The 16,501-nt window shown below is 38.1% G+C and overlaps 1 protein-coding gene across 2 annotated transcripts; it reads right to left on the bottom strand.

Moving 5' to 3' along the window:
- Positions 1-2,057: 2,057 nt before the first annotated feature.
- Positions 2,058-5,294, bottom strand: LOC142839967 (uncharacterized). Of its 2 annotated transcripts, none has more exons than XM_075956414.1 (3): positions 5,171-5,294; positions 4,923-4,983; positions 2,058-3,687 (listed from the first exon to the last, which is right to left on the bottom strand). In XM_075956414.1, the coding sequence occupies exons 1-3, from the start codon at positions 5,202-5,204 to the stop codon at positions 2,058-2,060; spliced, it is 1,725 nt and encodes a 574-aa protein (XP_075812529.1). In that variant the 5' UTR covers positions 5,205-5,294. The 2 variants fall into 2 exon arrangements, with proteins under 2 accessions (XP_075812529.1, XP_075812528.1); XM_075956413.1 differs by having other exon boundaries at positions 2,058-3,603; positions 5,171-5,204.
- Positions 5,295-16,501: the final 11,207 nt, after the last annotated feature.

Raw genomic sequence — 16,501 nt, 5'->3', positions numbered from 1 at the left:
GGGGGAGTGTTAAAGGGAGTAGGGAAAAGACAGGAAGGGGAGTAAAGAGCAATGTAGAAGCCAAAAAAATCAATAAAAAATACATTCCTAAAAATATCATCTGGTCATAAAAATATTAGAACCCCCAGTAGCACAGACAATGAGAGCAACAATGAATAAATGGAACCTCCAGAAACTGAGAAGCTTCTGTAAAGCAGATGATACTCTCATTAAGACAAAAAGTCATCCTACTGAATGGGAGAAGATGTTCATCAGACAAAGACTTATCTCCAAAATATATAATGAACTCAAGAAACTAGACACTAGCCGGGCGATGGTGGCATATGCCTTTAATCCCAGCACTCGGGAGGCAGAGGCAGGCGGATCTCTGTGAGTTCAAGACCAGCCTGGTCTACAGAGCTAGTTCCAAGACAGTCTCCAAAGCCACAGAGAAACCCTGTCTCGAAAAACAAAACAAAACAAAAAACAAAAAAAAAAAAAACTAGACACTAAAATTCTAATTAACCCAATTTAAAAATGGATGGGGAGCTGAACTGAACAGAGAATTCTCAACAGAAGAAGTTCAAATGGCCAAAAGACACTTAAGGTCATGTTCAACTTCCTTAGTGATCACGGAAATGCAAATCAAAACAACGTTGAGATACCATCTTACACCTGTCAGAATGGCTAAAATAAAAAACACCAATGATAGCCTTTGCTTGAAAGGATGTGGAGTAAGGGGAACGCTCACTCATCCACTGCTGGTGGGAATGCAAACTTGTGCAACCGTTTTGGAAATCAGTGTGGTGGTTTCTCAGGAAATTCAGAATCAACCTACCTCAGGATCCAGCAATACCACTCTTGGGAATATATCCAAGAGATGCCCAATCATGCTACAAAGGCATTTGTTCGACTATGTTTATAGCAGCACTGTTTGTAATAACTAGAACCTGGAAATAACTCTCTCAAGCAGGGAGAGGGAGGGAGGTAGATTGGCCTGCAGGCATACACACAGACAGAATATTGTATACATAATAAATAAATAAATAAATATTAAAAAAACAAATTATTTATATCTATATTATATCACCCTTTAAATGTAAAAGAACATTTATAAACAATATTTGGGAAGATGGACGTAGTTATTTCTCTCCAAACTGCTTCCTGCTGTATAGGGGCGCTGTTAATCAGGTCTTTGAGGGTATAACCTGTGTGCTAGATTTGTCTCAGTTAGCAGATAAGTAATTTTCTGAAGGTGTTCACAGCAACATTTCAGGAGGGCGTGGTCTATTTTACCATATTACAATAGAAGCAATCCATAGGGTCTTATCCTGTGAAAACAAAAGAAGAATTTCTTTTCCAAAGTATTATATCCTTAGATCCAAATTCTGAAGTCAAGGTATTTTCAAAATATCTTTCTTGGATTAGTTCAGCAGCATTTATAAACAAATATCTTTTAGCAGATGTTGCTCTTTCCTCACCATTAAATCAATTCAGAGAAGACAATAGCATACAGTATCAAGATTCTCTGTGTATTTTCTATCTTTGTGCGGTTTTACTTTAACCTCTATTTCGTTTATTTTTACTTTTATTTTATATTCTCTGTATATCTTTGTCCTGGAATAACTCTGTAGACCAGGCTGTCCTTGAACTCTCAGAGATAAATTAAAACACTGCTTGGCCCATTATATCTACCCTCTTCTAGGCTAATTCTCACATATTAATTTAGCCCATTTCTAATCTGTGTAGCACCAAGAGGTGCGCTTACCGGGAAAGATTCAGCATGTCTGCACTGGTGGCAGGCTGCATCGCATTCCCCCCCCCCCCCCCCCCCCGGACAGGAGAGGAAATGACATCTGCTTCACTTCCCTCTCCCTCCCGGCATTCTGTTCTGTCTACTTCAGCCACCTAAGGGCTGGCCTATCAAATGGGCCAAGGCAGTTTCTTGATTAACCAATGACCTTCCTCCACCTACCACAAATTCCATTCATTAATATCTCTACAGTAGGTGCTATATTATGCCTTTCAAGAGTACAGGAGTTCTGTTCTGTAAAGGCCTTACCACGCTGATTTCACTCCTAAGGTTTCTTTCTAGCATGCATTCTTTTATGAATGTGAAGACTGTTTTCATATTCAAAGACCTTACCACACTGATTACATTCATAGGGTTTCTCTCCAGTATGTGTTCTTTTATGCACTTGAAGATGACTATGACTTGCAAAGGCCTTACCACACTGATTACATTCATAGGGTTTCTCTCCAGTATGTGTTCTTTTATGCAATTGAAGATGACTATAATGTGCAAAGGCCTTACCACAATGATTACATTCATAGGGTTTCTCTCCAGTATGTGTTCTTTTATGTTTTTGAAAAGCACTGTTGTCAGTAAAGGCCTTAGAACACTGATTACATTCATAGGGTTTCTCTCCAGTATGTGTTCTTTTATGCACTTGAAGATGACTACGTTGTGCAAAGGCCTTACCACACTGATTACATTCATAGGGTTTCTCTCCAGTATGTGTTCTTTTATGCACTTGAAGTTGACTACGTTGTGCAAAGGCCTTACCACACTGATTACATTCATAGGGTTTCTCTCCAGTATGTGTTCTTTTATGCACTTGAAGATGACTATGACTTGCAAAGGCCTTAGCACACTGATTACATTCATAGGGTTTCTCTCCAGTATGTGTTCTTTTATGCAATTTAAGGGAACTATGACGTGCAAAGGCCTTACCACACTGATTACATTCATATGGTTTCTCTCCAGTATGTGTTCTTTTATGTTTTTGAAGAGCACTGTTCTCAGCAAAGGCCTTAGCACAGTGATTACATTCATAGGGTTTCTCCCCAGTATGTGTTCTTTTATGCACTTGAAGATGACTATGACTTGCAAAGGCCTTACCACACTGATTACATTCATAGGGTTTCTCTCCAGTATGTGTTCTTTTATGCAATTGAAGATGACTATAATGTGCAAAGGCCATACCACACTGATTACATTCATAGGGTTTCTCTCCAGTATGTGTTCTTTTATGCAATTGAAGGGAACTATGACGTGTAAATGCCTTACTGCACTGACTACATTCATGGGTTTTCTCTCCAGTATGTGTTCTTTTATGCAATTTAAGGGAACTATGACGTGCAAAGGCCTTACCACACTGATTACATTCATAGGGTTTCTCTCCAGTATGTGTTCTCTTATGCAATTGAAGATGACTATGATGTTCAAAGGCCTTACCAAACTGATTACATTCATGGGTTTTCTCTCCAGTATGTGTTCTTTTATGCACTTGAAGATGACTACGTTGTGCAAAGGCCTTATAACACTGATTACATTCATGGGGTTTCTCTCCAGTATGTTTTCTCTTATGCAATTGAAGATGACTATGATGTGCAAAGGCCTTACCACACTGATTATATTCATAGGGTTTCTCTCCAGTATGTGTTCTTTTATGTTTTTGAAGAGCACTGTTCTCAGCAAAGGCCTTAGCACACTGATTACATTCATAGGGTTTCTCTCCAGTATGTGTTCCTTTATGAGTTTGAAGAACACTGTATTGAGTAAAGTCTTTACCACACTGATTATATTCATAGGGTTTCTCTCCAGTATGTGTTCTTTTATGCCTTTGAAGATGATTGTGAGGAAGAAAGGTTTTATCACATTGCTTAATTTTCGAGCATTTTTCACCGGTATGTGTTTTTTCATTCCTTAGAAGATGAGTGTTATAACACAAGGCTTTAGCACAGTGAGAATATACGGAAAACGCCGCTCCAGTTTGATTTCTTTCAATCCTGCAAGGATAATTTACGCATGTAAAAGTTTCACCACATTCAATGGACTGTGACACCTCATATCTATAGGAATTAACTTCATATTTTTTCCAATTGTAAAAAGGAATCAAACATTATGGTTCTATATCTTTGTTTTAAATCATGTTTTGTTCACCCATTAGGGGTCATTTTGCATCTCAAAAAATATTTGTGATGATAATTTCCTTTGTGCCATGGTTTACCTTTTCATCTATACCTATATTTTTCTATTAAATTTTTTACATTTTTGAATAGAACTGCATACACTGAGTGCTTTACCAACTTTACTACATTTATAAATTTTACTATATCGTAAATCATTATACATTTGCTAAGTGAACTAAGACACCTAAAAGTATTTGCACAGACCTAGAACTCATCGTGGTTTTTTCATAATGTATGTTTAAGTATTAACAATGATGGTAGAAAATGAATTAACTTTGTATTCTTGTATCAAATTCAACAAGTATACTCTACATAGGAACTACATTTTATCTTCTTAATTGTTCTTAAGGAGAGGTATGCTAAATCTTTGCATATCCCTATGCTCATACTTTTGTGTCAAAAGTAACATATGATATATATAGGAAAGGAAGAATAATCAATAAAAGATTTCCACATTGAATCCTCACAGTTTGACTTTCTGTTCCTCAGAGACTTGTGGTATAGGTATTAAGGTTTCTCCACAACACCTGCCCCTTGATCCTTGACTCCAACAGCTGCTTTCATTAAACTTAACACAGTCACAAAAACTATATGAGTAATACAAGACTTACTTACCATGGGCTATTGATTTAGTAGAAAGGTTTGCAGCTATATTCATCATCACTGAAATGTGTATACATTTTCTGTCATGAGTAACAAGAAACAAATGGACTGGCAGATGTATAATCTAGCTCTCATGTTTAATGCTAATATCTGTTTAGTCATTGCTTCCCAGAATTTTTCTTAAATGAATGCCTTGCAAATGCAATTCATATACAGGAAATTGAGCTATATGGATTTGTGAGAATTTATTAACCATCAATTCATTTAAAGCTGTGCTTATTTACACTGTTGTTTTGTTTAAATGTGTCATAACACATTACAAATGATCAGAGGCACATTGTTATAAACTTGTATAAGAAAATTACCTTACATGCCTTCTACACCATTGACGATGTTTTTCAGTGTTATGGTCTTCCCAAATGTATCCTAAAATATAGTACCAGAATATGTATGTTATATTATTTAACATTGTGAAATAATTAGCTTATTATCCTAAGAACTATGACTGTGTTGTTCACCTCATTCTCCTTTCTAAATCAAATTACAGAACAACAACATAAACCAAGGAAGAGTTGTCTCCATATTTTGAAACATGAAAGAAATTTATTTTTACCGATAGTAGTGAGGTTCCTGTAGGTCTCGAGCATCACATCTTTGTAGAGATTCTTCTGGGAAGCATCCAGCAAATCCCACTCTTCCTTACTGAAGTTGATATGCACATCATCATAGGTCACTGCCTTCAAAAATATACCACACATGTGTACAATGTAAGCATGATAGTGGCAACATTGGAATGCATACTTCTTTGAAAGTACAGTTGTATGATGCTGGTGTTATCCACTCTCATTCCTTGACATAGACAGTCACTTTAGAATGAAATTTAAAAGGAGAGTCAATTCTTTTATTTCTGTACCCTTTGTACCACCTTATAAGAGAAATATCTATTCACAGGGAGAGAAAAACAGGAAAGATCAACGGTACATTGTACGCATGAGAATATTGTACAAAAAAACTACTGACTACAGAAAGGAAGAAAAGATGGACAAACTGGGTGTATTGAAGTATTGTGCCTTTAACCACAACACTCAGAAAACAGAGGTGGCAATATCTGTCTGAGTTGAATGCCAGTCAAGTCTAAGCAATCAGATCTAGGAGAGGTGGAAATACCCATTAAGACCCTGTTTCCATTGAAAACCGGAATGATTAATCCCAGCACTCGGGATGCAGAGGCAGGCGGATCTCTGTGAGTTCGAGACCAGCCTGGTCTACAAGAGCTAGTTCCAGGACAGGCTCCAAAATCACAGAGAAACCCTGTTTTGAAAAACCAAAAAAATAAAATTTCCCCTCCAACCCAAAATCCTATACCAATTATAACCAACCCCTAAATGATGTCCCTAACCCTGTGGACAAACTTTGTTGGGAGAGGAGAGGAAGTCTTTTAGAATTACTTCTAGCTGTCATGGGGGCGATGTTCTTTCTTTAGGATCCTGTGAAAGTAAAATGATGGTTAAGTTCCAAGATTACTGTCTGGTATAATTGCAAATAGTCTGACTATTTGGTAAGGTTTTTCTGAGCTTCCTATAAGAAGGTCAATCCACAACATTGTAAAAAGGGTACCATTTCAGATAAGATGGAACCATCTTGAGCATCTGGTACTCAAAACAGATCTTATGGTAGTGCTATTATCATCCTGATGTAATGATATCAAGCAATTTGACTTGTTGTGGGGCCCCATCTTCTTCCTGGAAATTTAAAAATTACTGCAGGAAAATACATTGTTCATCATGGAAAACTTAAACATTACTTATATAGACATATACAGACATACATATTCCATGACATGTACAATAGACACAAAAATAGATATTAAGAGAAGTGAAAAATTTTCCTGATTTTAAAAGTAACTACTTATTTATACATTTTACATTGATATAGATATGGATGCTTCCTTTTGATACAAACTTGACATTATTTTTGTTACAACATACTGTCTATGATGTTATATTCTTACTCAAGATATTTTACCTAATACCATTCACTTAAACATGCAATGAAAATTTCTAGTCCTCAAAAGTTTTATCATGGCGCACGCCTTTAATCCCAGCACTCGGGAGGCAGAGGCAGGTGGATCTCTGTGAGTTCGAGACCAGCCTGGTCTACAGAGCTAGTTCCAGGACAGGCTCCAAAGCCACAGAGAAACCCTGTCTCGAAAAACAAAAAAATAAAAATTAAAAAAAAAAATGTTTTATCATAAACAAATTAGAATATAAAGTACTGCAGGTTAGTAGTTTCTTACTTAATATAATTGAAATTATACTCAAGTTAGCTTTGTTTTCAACATTATACAGAATTTTATTAGATGATTCAACTGAACATACTTTAGAGAAAATGTTTGCTGAAGTAACGCAAACTTTGTCTCCTTGGGGATTAAAAATTTACAAAATATTCTGAAAATATACAAAAAGGAGATTCTATTAATTATTTAGCATGTAAAATGCTTTTACAAAAATTTGAGCCCTAAATTTAAAAATTAGGAGAGATTATTTGTGGAATCTTAATAATTTTCTGAAATTGCTGCAAGGCATTTACCATCTATAGTCCACTATTTGGGTAAAAATTTCAAAACAGTAATTAGAACCAAACTATAAAGGGTGACAAAGATTTAAATAGTCAAAGAGAATTATCATCTAAAGCAGGGAAAAAAATTGGATTAGTGGAAATAAAATTATAGGACGCACATATGGATGGTTTGGATCTGAAGTTTGGTTACATTCAAGACATTTTTCTTGATACAGGGTTTCTCTGTAGCCTTGGAACATGTACTGGAAGTAGCTCTTGTAGACCAGGCTGGCCTCAAACTCCACCTGCCTCTGCCATCCAAGTGCTGGGATTAAAGGCATGAGCCACCACCTCACGATCTTCATTTTAGGCATTTTAACCTCTATGCATTCCCCTATAGGAATTTTACAGCAGAGGAAAAATATTATTTTATTTTATTTTTTCTTTATATTTATTTATTTATGTGCATTGGTGATTTGCCATGGGTGTTGGGTCCCCTGGAACTAGAATTATAGACAGTTGTGAGCTACCATATGGGTGCTAGGAATCGAACTCGGAACCTCTGGAAGAGCAGTCGGTGCTCTTAACGGCTGAGCCATCTCTCCAGCCCCCAAAAGATATTATTTTAAAATCAATATTTTTCACACATAAACAACAAAAAGCTATAAATTTATGTGGAAAAAATCTGAGTTGATATTAAAAAGAAAATTTAAAATTCATCTACTAGCAAGAATTGACCAAAGTTAAATCATAGACTGTTTTACTAATGTTAAAATTGAATCATAATGGACAGCAAGTAAACACTGGCAAAGTGCTTGCAGTAATTTCTTGGGAGAGATTAACAACAAATATCTCTTTTGCCATAATATTAATAATCATAATGATCATCCTGAGTCATTTCAGACTTAAGGAAGCCTTTTGAGTTCAAGCATGCCTGCTGTACTTCTTCCAGTAAACTTGAGGGCTGTGAATAACATCTGCGTTAGCCAAGAGAAAAAGCATTTTGCACAGCTGAAAGAGTGCATTTTTTCTATTAAGATTTGGGCTCGTGCAGGCCAGCCAAGGGTACTCCTTCTTAGTGATTAGAAGCTGCTTAGCTGAATCAGATAATGCACAGGTTTGAGCTGCCTCCAAGCACAGTGCAGGGAGGTGGGGAGCTGGGTGTACTGCTTTTTGATCTGCCATTTGGCTATATTTAGTATATATGCTGGCTGAGAAATAAACTCAGGCTGTTTTCTATTGACCTTTCTCCTCTAGGTCTAACCTATGATCCTGTCTTCATTTCTCTTAATCTAACTTTTCCTAAGCCTCGGCATCCCCTCCAAGGGAACCCCTAGGTGAATTTTGCTAGACTGATTAAATGGGGTATCCTGTCTCTGTAAGTCCTCAGACTGAATGCTGTTTCTACAAAGACTCAACCCTCAGCTCCTCTCTCGTACCACCTTATATTCTTCTCTCTGTCCAGACATGTCACTTCCTATCTGCAACTCCTTAGTGATGGGATTAAAGATATGAGACACCAGCATTTGACTCTACAACAAACTAGTGTGACTACTGGGATTAAAGGTGTGTGTCAGACTTGCCTGTGGTGTAAGGCTGGCCATGGCATCTGTTTTACATTATGATCATCAGGCAAGCTTTATTATTAAAATATAAATGAAAAAATAAAATTAAATAATTAGAAGCAAGCATATGAGATCAAGAAGAGAAATGTAAAACTGTTTATCACCAAAGAGTATAAGAAATATTCTGAGTGGCTGGAGAGATGGCTCAGTGGTTAAGAGCACTGCCTGCTCTTCCAACGGTCCTGAGTTCAATTCCCGGCAACCACATGGTGGCTCACAACTATCTGTAAAGAGGTCTGGTTCCCTCTTCTGGCCTGCAGACATGCACACAGACAGAATAATGTATACATAATAAAGAAAGAAAGAAAGAAAGAAAGAAAGAAAGAAAGAAAGAAAGAAAGAAATATTCTGAGTACAAAATGGTGAAGGTCCATCATTTTCAAAGACAATGAATGATATGATGAAATTATAGTTCACAAAATCAGCAATATAGATGACACTATTGTCAAAACAAATGACAAAGACAAATATATATATACATATATATGTTTCTTTTTTTGTGGTTTTTCTAGCCAGCGTTTCTCTGGGGTTTGGAGCCTGTCCTGGAACTAACTGTTGTAGACCAGGCTGGTCTCCAACTAGCAGAGATCCGCCTGCCTCTGCCCCCCGAGTGCTGGGATTAAAGGTGTGTGCCACCACTGCCCAGCTCCTGTTCTCTCCTTTACCAATAATAGAAAATGGGTTGACTGTTTCACCAAAATTCACAATATTCTCTTGATGTCTTCTGATGTTTTTACTTTACAGAAAATAGTTTTGATTACTGAAAGCATCTCATTCTCCTATGATAATAAAATGATGTATGTTAGGATCACTACCATGTTGTTTCTTACAATTGGTGATTGAATCCAAGTCTGCACCACAGTGAGGAAATGAAATTTTTTTAAATGGAATTTCAAGAGAACAACTTTTTAAAGAATCAGTGTACATGTAAAGCAACTTGCTTTACTCCAACTGCTCTATAAGTTCCAAGCACTTTTGAAAATAAGGTTACTGATATTTTTGTGTGTTTGTGCATGACAGAGAATATCATACACACACACAGACACATACATACATACACACACAAACAGGTGACATACAGAAAGGAAGGTTGCTGAATTGGGAATATTAGAGATTTGTTAACTGTAGGCCCATATTTCTGTATGGTGTAGCAGCCAAGCATAAAAGCCATAGGCCTGGTAAGAGCTGATCACGTAGCTCAGCAGACAAGTTGTCTCTGCATAACAATAGCAAGAATGTATAGTTCCTCTCTTCTTTTGTTACAAATGTAGATTTCCTGAGGAGAGGTATTGGCTGAAACTGGTCATAATGTTTGGTGCCTATTTCTTGGTAATTTGGAGGAAGTCTTAAAGAGATGCTAATTCATGGCCTGTTAGACAGCTAGCATACACTTAGGTGAGGACCTGACTAAAAGCCCATTCACCTGGTTGCCTAGGAGATAGCCTAATGTTGTTTTCCCACTCAATAATAAACAAAAAGAGATCTTCCAGAGATCTTGCCCTACAAGGATGACCCTGTAAATTGCGTCTGATCTTTCCTCGTGACTCCATTCCAGTCCAGTTAGGGAAAATAATTATCTGTGTTGGACCCACATGGGCTTCAACAATTAACCTATCAACTAGCATGTAGGTATTTGAATTCAGGTCATCCACATAAAGAATATGTGCGGATCGACCTGCCCAGACACATAAAAGCTTTTATCCAGTAAGTCGTCTTTCTCAGATTAATAAAAACAAGAAAAACAAAACATAAAAAAGAAAAAGATGACTCTTATGAACACGATCTATAAAAATTATGATTTTGTGTATGATAAGTTTTTACCATTAAATGAATACAAATAGCTTTGCCCAACAATTTATAACTGGACAACTTATAATAAACCAATATTCACAGTGGAAACACTCAGAAAGCTCAAGGGATTATGTATTGATTATACCAACACTTAAGTAGCAAAGATTCAAACATGAAGATATCAACAACTGGAAAACATAGAAATGCCAGGAAATGGAAAGAAGCAGGCATCAAAGATGAATAAAAGCAGTCTTTTAACATAAACTTTCCAAAAAACAATAATGACCTGATAAAATTAGAAATTTTCTGAATAAAATTGATGAAGGTCCATTATTTTAAAGATAACTAATAATATATTTAGATTATAGTCAGATTACAGAAAAAGTCGTGTAAAAAATCATGTATGACTTCTATACTTTCCACAATTAAACATAAATAAAAAATGTGCACAATTTTTGTGAAAGCATTAAGGGGAAGGATATAAAAAGGCAAAAGCAGATGCAGAAATCTATAGTCAACTTTTAATCAAAAGACCAAAGAAAACTTAGGCAAGGAAAAGTGTGATCTTGACCAATGTTACCCAGCTACGTTTGATTGTATGTGTACAGAAATTAAATAAACACTGGGCTGGAGAGATGGCTCAGAGGTTATAGCACTGGCTGCTCTTCCAGAGGTCATGAGTTCAATTCCCAGCAACGACTTGGTAGCTCACAAATATCCATAATGAGATCTGGTGCCCTCCTCTGGCATGTGGGCATACATGGAGGCAGAATGTTGTATGCATAATAAATAAATAAATCTTTAAAAAAAAGAAATTAAATAAATACAAACTGCACAACTTTCAAAAAGTTATATCAAAGTAACACTTAAACTGTTGTTTCTGGCTGGGCGGTGGTGGCACATGCCTTTAATCCCAGCAATCTAGAGGCAGAGACAGGCGGATCTCTGTGAGTTTGAGGCCAGCATGGTCTAAAGAGCTTGTTCCAGAACAGGCTCCAAAGCCACAGAGAAACCCTGTCTCGAAAAACCAACAAAAAAAAAAGAAACCAAAAAAACAAAAAAACTGTTGTTTCTGACCTCCAATTATTGATACGTCTTCCAAAGACAGAAACCTCATGATATAGTTGCTCTCTTTGCAAACAGAGGAGATCTATTGTGATGGCTCCCCAGCCCCTTGTGTTTTCTTCTGGTTTCAGATAAATGCTGCTCCACTGATGCCCAATCTCAAACAACCTAGAAAAATGATTTAAGGGGCAGTGGGGGAAGCAGGTGGTTGGAGATTCTTGCATGAGCAGTGGGCCCGGGGACTTTGGGGAGCCTGAGAGGGAGAGAGCCAGGGGTGCAGGGGAGCATGGGAACAACCTTCCCAAAGAGCACTGATCCTGTGCCCCCTCTCCAGGTTCTGGGCACACCTGGGGACTCCCTGGCAGCCAGAAGCAGGAAGAAGAGCCAGTACTACTTAAGGTGAACCCCAGGGATAGCATAATTGAGGGTCCAGACGTAGATGTGATCAAAGGTTCCGGGAGTCAGGGAGATAGAGGAAGAGGATGAGAAGTTAAACAAGCTACAAAAATGAGGTAGAGAAGAAGATGAATAAGAATACAACCCCAAAATAAGAGTACAACCCCAGGCAATGCTGGCTCAGTGATCTCATCTCTTGAGGAGAAGATGGAGGCTGATGCCAGTTCCATCTATGTTGGCAATGTGGACCATGGTGCAACAGCAGAAGAGCTGGAAGCTCACTTTCATGGATGTGGTTCAGCCAAACATGTTACTACACTCTGTGCCAAATTCAGTGATCTTGCCAAAGGGTTTGCCTATGTAGAATTCTTAGACAAAGAGTCAGCGAGGAATTCCCTAGCTTTAGATGATTCCCCATTTAGAGGGAGACAGATTAAGGTGATTCCCATCAGCACAACAGATGGGTTTCCAATATGCCCAATACCGTACATGAACTGCCAATTACAGCAGCTCCCAGTCTTGATTCTGGGATAAAAAAAAAAAGTTAAAAGAAAAGAAAGACAGAAGATGGAAAAATATTTTTTAAAAAAGATATACTGTGGAAGGGGGAGAATCCCATAACTAACTGAGGAGGGACCTACTCTGTGTAGTAGGCCAGGCCCAGGGACTGGGGCAGTGGTGACATGTTCCCTCTGGAGATTCAATATAGACACTTCTTCTTTGCTTTTTTTTTTTGTTTTTGTTTTTACTTTTTTTTATTTTTTTCGTCTCCTTTTTTTTCTTTGTTTTGTTTTTCTTTTCCTTTTTTCCTTTTTTTCCTCTTTCTTTCCTTTTTTATTTTCCTTTTTTCTTATTTTTTTTTATTTTTTTGTTATCTTTTTTCTTTATTTTTTCTTCTCTTTTTTCTCTTTTCTAATATAGACACTTCTTAAATGTGCAACCTGCTCCCTGTTTGCGTGATCCACCTCATTCTCTTTGGGCCTGCTCAAGGGTAGGTGGGAATGGGTGGTTGGAGGGCATTTTTTCAACCAGAGCTCTGGAAGGGCACCAATCTGTTCAGCTTGTTTCCTTCCCTCATTTTCTCCCTGCCTTTCGCAGACCCTGCCTGCCTTCTCCTGTCCTTTCAGGTCTAGGCAAAGTCTGCCTTTCTTTCCTATGGGCTCCTGCTCCTCAAGATTTTCTGGTGAACTATTGTTTGCTTTATTGTTTCTTTTTCTGTCTTCAGTGTCTTTCTTTGCAGGTTTTTGTAGCAGAAAGAACTCACTCCAGAGGATTCAGTGTGAATTACACTTTCCCTTGGAGAAATACACTACTTTGTTTTGGGAAGTTTTGCAGTGTATTTTTGTTGTTGTTGTTGTTGTTCAAGGAGGAGGAAGCTGAATTTTGTTTATTTATTTTTTTTAAATATTTATTTATTTATTATGTATACAATATTCTGTGTGTATGCCTGAAGGCCAGAAGAGGGCGCCAGACCTCTTTACAGATGGTTGTGAGCCACCATGTGGTTGCTGGGAATTGAACTCAGGACCTTTGGAAGAGCAGGCGATGCTCTTAACCACTTGAGCCATCTCTCCAGCCCCCTTTTGTTTATTTTTTTAAACTCATTAAAAAGGAATGGGGTTTAGGCTGGGTGGTGGTGGCACACGCCTTTAATCCCAGCACTTGGAAGGCAGAGGCAGGTGGATCTCTGTGAGTTTAGACCAGCCTGGTGTACAAGAGCTAGTTCCAGGAAAGGCTCCAAAACCAGAGAAACCCTGTCTCGAAAAACCAAAAAAAAAGGGGGGGATGGGGTTTTTAAAAAAACTGTGTCATGAATAAACTTGTTTATGAAAAGAAAGAAATATGATTTAAAATTTATTTTCTCCTACATGGATTATGGTCCAAGATGTGAATTATGCTCTATCTACCTGACCAACACAATGCAATCCTGAGAAATGTCTGCAGATCACAAACTCCTTTGTCCCCTGGAACTAAGCTTCACTGGATCACATGTTTGCAGCTAACGGCAGGATTACATTAAAAGCATTCTAATCATGCATCGCTAAAAGATCAATATCATCATTTCTTACCAGGTCCTAAACTATTTGTAATCTTTATAACACAAATCTGAAATTGGAATGCAATACTGACAACTTCTGGAATCTAGATCTTCAGTTTTCTAATCTCTCTTCCCACTGCACACCAAGAGCAGTGTCCATGTGTGGACTCTAGACAATCAGCATCATATCCTGAATTTCCAGAGTCTCCCCTGCCCCAACAAATTCATATACAGGGAGGCTCAGAGGATAAGGGCCACTGCCAACATGAACCACATGGACCAACATAACTACAGTCTTGTCATGATCAGTCCAAGTCATAGCAGAAATGACAGTTCAACAGATCTGAACACCCAACACTCACCATGGTATAGCTTGTGATCTTCCTTACTACTCCTTACAGCAGAGGCAGAAGAGAATCATGGAAAGAACCCACAAACTGTCTGCCACTAGTACTCCTGATTTCTAACCCTTACCAGAATTCCTCACAGGCTAGGGCCACCCAGCTGGGCCCCATAATATGAGCAGCTCCTCTATCAGAGATCAAATGACTCAGACAGAACAGTCCTTCCAGTTCTGCCCTCCCAGCCCAGCAGACAGGGACCTAGTTTAGAAAGACTGTATTTAGTACACCTTATTCTACTCTCCTACACCACATCCTGTTTCTCATCCAAAGCACAGGGTCCTTTCTGTGCACATTCCATTGTACACTCACTTTCCAGTGCAGCCATCCCACTGCCTCAGAGATGGCAAATCCTGCAGACAAACACAGGTCACATTCATAAAGTAATCACTGTTCCTGTGTAACTGTGTTTATTTTATAACTGTTGTTAAACAAAAACAGACCATGAATTAGCAAACAATCAGGATCATGTTAGGGCTTGGAGGGAGCAAAGACAATGTGAATATGTTGTGCTTTTAATTTCAAAAATTATTTTGAAAAGTTGAAACAGGCTTTATGAACCTGTGCTCCAGAGACTAGGGATTTGTAATAGAGCACAATATATATTTCTCATGTATTTTCCCTAAAGATGAAGATCTTATTCCGAAAAGTAATGGTCCTGTTAAGCAGGGACACAACATTTTACCCAGATCATCTATTTTGGAGAAACTACTGAAATATCACACATTAGGTTTCAAGATAAGGTCAGTCCATACCCAGATTGCCATTGTCTGTGGACTGCAAACAATGGTCAATCAGGATAATAATACAGCATCACAACTGACTAACTGATTCCACATAAGTAATCTCCGTTGAAGGAGGAAAGCTCTTACCCTCAGGGGAACCTCTCAGTTCCTGTACTGTGTCTCCAACAGCTTCAAAGTTGGTCAATGAGTTCAATTATTATACCAATCCCTCTTCATTTCTAAGTACACAGTAAAAGTCAGAAAGTTCAACAGACACTCATTAACTGCTCTATTTTTCTTTCTAACTGACTAGTGAAGGACAAACCTGGAAGGAGTTGCAGGACTGTCGCCCCAGAACTGGGCAGCAGAGGCAGAATTAGGTGTTCAAAATAATTCTCAATTTTTTTTTTCGAGACAGGGTTTTTCTGTAGATTTGGTGACTGTCCTGGAACTAGCTCTTGTAGACCAGGCTGGCCTCGAAGTACCAGAGATCCACCTGCCTCTGCCTCCCGAGGGCTGGGATTAAAGGTTTGCACCACCACAGCCCGGCAAAATAATTCTCAATTACACAGCATGAGGCAAGCCTGAAGTATAGGAGACATTGATCTACATAGAAATCAACTTAACTTGAAAGGAATGAAATGAAACTATTAATTACTTAGAAACATTGCATAGGGGTTAGAGAGATGGCTCAGTGGTTAAGAGCATTGCCTTCTCTTCCAAAGGTCCTGAGTTCAATTCCTAGCAACCACATGGTGTCTCACAACCATCTGTAATAAGGCCTGCAGACATACACAGACAGAATATTGTATACATAATAAATAAATATTTAAAAAAGAAAGAAAGAAACATTGGATAACAGAAAACAATAGAGATAAGAGCAGCAATACACTTAAAGAAAGTATTTGAACCAGCGGTGGTGGCCTTTAATCCCAGCATTCAGGAGGCTGAGGCAGGCGGATGTCTGTGAGTCTAAGGCTAGCCTGGTCTACAAGAGCTAGTACCAGGACAGGAACCAAAAGTTACGGAGATCCCGAATTTCCTGAGAAACCGAAACACTGACTGATGAAGAAAGTATGGAATATATACACACTAGAGTACTACGCTGTGGTAAAAAACAATGACTTTTCGAATTTTGCATGCAAATGGATGGAAATAGAAAACACTATCCTGAGTGAGGTATCCCAACCCAAAAAGATGAACATGGGATGTACTCACTCATAAATGGTTTCTAGCCATAAATAGGGGTCACGGAGTCTACAATAGGTGAACCTAATGAAGCTAAGTAAGAAGAACCTTCATCTGGTGATGGATGGAGATAGAGACAAGGACCCAAACTGGAGC

Source organism: Microtus pennsylvanicus, chromosome 22 (genome assembly GCF_037038515.1).
Source record: "Microtus pennsylvanicus isolate mMicPen1 chromosome 22, mMicPen1.hap1, whole genome shotgun sequence".
Lineage (NCBI taxonomy): Eukaryota > Metazoa > Chordata > Mammalia > Rodentia > Cricetidae > Microtus > Microtus pennsylvanicus.
The sequence above is the reverse complement of the archived record's forward strand: the minus strand, read 5'-3'. Positions and strand labels throughout refer to the sequence as shown.

Bases quoted from the DNA above. Each gene is read 5' to 3' on its own strand.
- LOC142839967 (XM_075956414.1), bottom strand. From the start codon at position 5,204: ATGCTCGAGACCTACAGGAACCTCACTACTATCG. The intron at 4,984-5,170 runs GTAAAAATAAAT...ACTATATTTTAG, and splicing joins CAGGAACCTCACTACTATCG to GATACATTTGGGAAGACCAT. The intron at 3,688-4,922 runs GTAATTTTCTTA...TCATCTTCTAAG, and splicing joins TGGTGTAGAAGGCATGTAAG to GAATGAAAAAACACATACCG.